The sequence below is a fragment of the Convolutriloba macropyga genome, unplaced genomic scaffold (assembly GCF_964194025.1).
Source record: "Convolutriloba macropyga unplaced genomic scaffold, txConMacr16.3 SCAFFOLD_1968, whole genome shotgun sequence".
In the NCBI taxonomy this organism is placed as follows: Eukaryota; Metazoa; Xenacoelomorpha; order Acoela; family Convolutidae; genus Convolutriloba; species Convolutriloba macropyga.
The window spans coordinates 1,860-6,454 of NW_027452900.1; the positions used below are offsets into that span (position 1 = coordinate 1,860).

Here is a 4,595-nt window from a genome sequence, read left to right on the forward strand (position 1 = left end):
CTACAACACACAAGACAACAACGAGACAACAGTAACAGCCAACTCGACAGCGGATAACTCAGCAACCAACAACATTATCAACACTAGAGCAATTGGACAACAGCAAACATCTGTTAACAGAAGTTTACACAACGAACAACCAGAAACTACCAATTCCGCTCAACGTGACAACTTCAACAGCTTTTGGTATGATAGACTAGCTTACACAAGCAGCCTAACCGACCAGCAGAACAGAGTTACTGGAATGGGGGACACACAAACATTCAATCAGCCAACAGAACAACCACAACAATTGTCAACGACGTTATCACAACCAGTTCCATTCTAAACGCCTTATGTGGAAGCTCTTCCAAAGATGGATCTTCAGAAGTTCAACGGTGACCCGAGCAAATGGGCAGATTGGTACAGCCGTTTCAGTTTCATGATTGGAGACACTCAGCTCAGTGATGGACAGAAGATCGCCTATCTACAGGGACTTGTAATAGGAAAAGCCAAAACAGCAATTGAAGGATTTGCCTGCAACGGACACCTGTACAAAGATGCAATAAACGAGTTGAAACAGCGGTTTGGGAACCCAAACGTCATCATCAGCAACTTGTTGGAGAAACTCATCAACTACAGGCCGCCAACGACATCTCTTCCTTGGACAATTGTAAATTTTTCCACATTCATTAACACCATGACAAGGACACTACAAGAACTCAACTTCGAAGCCGATCTCAACAGCACAACAATCTTGAAGCATGCAACCGACAAACTACCTTACAGCGAAGAATTCAAATGGAATCAGTTTGTTTTACGACGAAGAATTCAGCAGCCGACACTTGCAGACTTCAACCAATGGATTAAAGAAATAGCAGAAGCACATGAACATTCAACGCATCAAGGACGAAGCAATACTAGTCTCAGCACAAACAGTGATACACATCAACGAAATTTCAACTTAAATGGAAACCGACAATTTCGTCAACAACCAACTCATCCAAACAGGGAACAACAGCAGCAACAACAACCAACACAGAACATAAACAACTTTAGCAACAACAACAACAAGAACCAGCATAACCAGCGGAGCACAACACAAATGTTTCCAGCAACACGAGGAAGCAACAGTAACAACCAGCCTCCGCCTTGTGTCTTCAACGACGGTAATCATCAGTTATTCCATTGCCCAACGTTTAAAGCAAAGACAGCAGACGAAAGACTACAAACGGTTTATCAGTTGAACCTTTGCAGAAACTGTTTGGGAGCAAATCATCAAGCCAACAACTGTCCCTCAACCCGACAAAATACGAAGAATCTGCAATGCCAAAGCACCACAAAGCGGAACAAGCCTCAATGACAAACTCTTAGCTGGACCTGACCTCCTCGGGAACATGCTTGGAATTTTGCTACGATTCCGACAGGGAGCCATCGCCATCCAGGGAGACATCGAAGCGATGTTTATGCAAATCGGAGTACGACAACAGGACCGACGTTATCTACGATTCATGTGGAGACAACCCAACAGCCCAAAATTAGATGTGTATGAATACCAAAGACACATCTTTGGAGCCAGAGACTCACCAGTTTGCGCAAATTTTGTTTTGCAACAGACAGCCAAAGACGACATCGAAGATCACCCAAATTCTCTAGAGATCATTCAGCGGACATTCTACATGGATGACATGGTTGCATCTTTCAGCGACGCCATCACAGCTTTCACTACAGCCAAGGATGTCAAGGATACTCTGAAGAATGGTAAATTCAATCTGACAAAATGGTGCAGCAACAGCCGTGAGTTTTGTGAGCAGATGCAAGATGATCTATGCAAACCAGTCGAGGAGCTCTTCAGTAAAGGTTTTCATCAAAGAGTACTTGGAGTTTACTGGAGCTTAGACGAAGACAAAATAATGTTCAAAGCGAAAGACAGAAGGAACCTGGACAGTAAAACTTGGACCCAACGCAAGTTTCTCTCTTTCGTGTCAAGTTTCTACGATCCTTTGGGAATCATATCTCCATTCCTCATCCGAGCCAAGATTCTACTGCAAGAGCTGTGGAAACATGGACGCGAATGGGACAAAGCTTTCGGTGGAGACAATGGAAAGGCCATCAAAGATTGGGTACATGAAACGGAACAGATAGGTACGGTAGGGGTAAACAGGTTGGTAGGTGGTAAAGCACTTGGAGACACAATGGAACTTCATGTATTCTGCGACGCATCATTGGAAGCAACAGCAGCAGTAGAATACATCAAGACAACCAGGAAACAAGAAACCACAACTCGTTTTCTCATGGGAAAAACAAGAGTGGCACCCTTACGTCAAACAACAATTCCCAGACTAGAACTGCAAGCAGCACTTTACGCGGCAAGATTGAAGAAAACAGTTGAGGATGAAATGGATTTCAAGTTTGACTAAATCTTTCTGTGGAGTGACAGCACGACCGTTCTCAGTTGGATAAAGAACTTCAAATTGAAACACAAGATGTACATCGGAAACCGAATTGCCGAAATAAGGGATCTCACAAACACCAATCAGTGGAACTACGTCAACACCAAGGACAACCCAGCAGATCAAGGAACGAGGGGACTAACAGCAACAGAAATGACAGAAAATCTCTTTGGTTACAGGGACCACAGTTTCTTCTATCTTCTAGCGACAACTCGACAACAGACGAACAACAAAACGAAACTGTTTTCTTGAACAGCGCAGAACAGAAGCCTCGACGACAGCCAATTGACAAAGACCTAATTGATGCCAACAGGTTTAGCCAGTGGTTGAAACTAAGAGCCGTCATAATCAAAATGAAAAACCTCCGAAACAAAACGAGAACACGGGACCAGCAGATCATAGATGCAGAGAACTTTCTTTTCCGTCTATCTCAGCAACAATCATTCGACGAGGACATAAATCAACTAGCACACAACAAGCCAATTCAAAAACAGCGTAGATTGATTCAGTTGACACCTTCAATAGACGAAGATGGTATCCTTCGATCAAATAGCAGACTAGCCAACGCACCAGTATCAACAGCAACAAAGAAGCCAATACTCTTAGACGGTAGGAACAGGATTATTCGTCTTTTTCTGGAACTGCAACACAACATCAATGGTCATGTTGGAGTTGAACAGCAAACACATATCATTCAGTTGAACTTTTGGGTTCTTCAATGCAAAACAGTAATGAAGAAGATCTCGAACAGATGCTACGAATGCAGACGAAAGAGACAACTCAACAGCCAGCCTCAGATGTCAGATCTTCCGCGCTACCGATTCTCAGTCAAACCTGTAGCCTTCAAGGAAACCGGAGTAGACTTTTTTGGGCCATTCGAAATCTACAGCCAGATCAACACAGTCACCTTATTCACCTGTCTGACGATACGAGCCGTTCATATCGAAGTGACCAGGAACTTGCAAAAAGAATCATGCATAATGGCATTTCAACGATTCTTCAGCCGACGAGGACTACCGGAAAGAATTCACAGTGACAATGCTTTATATTTCACCAGTGCAGCAAAGATCTTCGAAGAAAGCAGCTTCACAACTTCAGAGATACAGAAATATGCGGAATCAAAAAAGATTGCATGGAAATTTATTCCACCAGGAGCTCCACATTTTGGTGGAACATGGGAACGCCTCATTGGGATGAGCAAACGACTCTTCTTCAATATCGCCGGATCTAGGAAACTCCAGGAAGACAGTTTCTCAACCCTTATTTGCCAAGTCGAAGCTCTACTCACCAGCAGACCTCTAACATCAGTCAGCAGTGACATACGCGATGTGGAAAGCCTGACACCAGGACATTTTTTGACAGGAATGACAACAGGACTGCCTTCAGATACTACAATTAGCAGCAACGACAGAGGAACAGGAAAACTATGGAACAACGTCAACAGTATTATGAACGAGTTTTGGACACGTCTTTTAAAAGAATATCTGCCAACACTCAGACAACGTCGAAAATGGCATTCAACAGTAGACGGGATAGAAGTAGGGAACATGGTATGGATACTAGAAAACAACACACCCAGGGGTATTTGGCCGGTAGGTAGGGTACAAAAGGTAAATAAAGGTAAGGATAATGTGGTAAGGTCTTGCCTGGTTAAAACAACAAAAGGGGATTTTGTTAAACCAGCTATTAAACTTAGTTTGATTAGCAACAAATCAACATAAAGATTATCAATATTAAATGGGGAACAATAATTCAAACACAATTTGAAGCAAACTTGATTTCAGTTTTGGGATTGGGGTAAAGTGAAAGATGAAAAATTTTAAGTTCAATTCAATGAATTAGCAATTCAAAGGGACTATTAGGTATCATTCAGGTACAATTGGGGATTTCAATGAGTAACTCACAAGGCAACTCAAATTAGCAAAGCTTATCGTACATTAGATAAATACATTCAAACGGCAAAATTTAGGTAGGTAGGTTTAACAGGAAGACAAATTCTGGATAGACATTAGGTAGGTTTTGGAATTCAAATGCACAATTAATTAGCTTATTGCAAAACAGCAGAGAGTTGAACCGACAGGATAAAAGTATGTTGAATAGTTATTTGACACTAAACAGCTTAAGTAAAACCAGACATCAGCGGTAAAAATTATTACAAAACAT

The 4,595-nt window shown here is 42.1% G+C and overlaps 1 protein-coding gene across 1 annotated transcript; it reads left to right on the forward strand.

The window, feature by feature from the left end:
- Positions 1-355: 355 nt before the first annotated feature.
- LOC142357881 (uncharacterized) lies at positions 356-3,875 on the forward strand (the record flags this gene model as incomplete). Its single annotated transcript, XM_075409374.1, has 3 exons — positions 356-1,148; positions 1,237-2,102; positions 2,420-3,875. Coding segments are annotated over exons 1-3 (3,115 nt in total), but the record flags the coding sequence as incomplete, so codon positions are not given.
- Between the last annotated feature and the right edge of the window lie 720 nt (positions 3,876-4,595).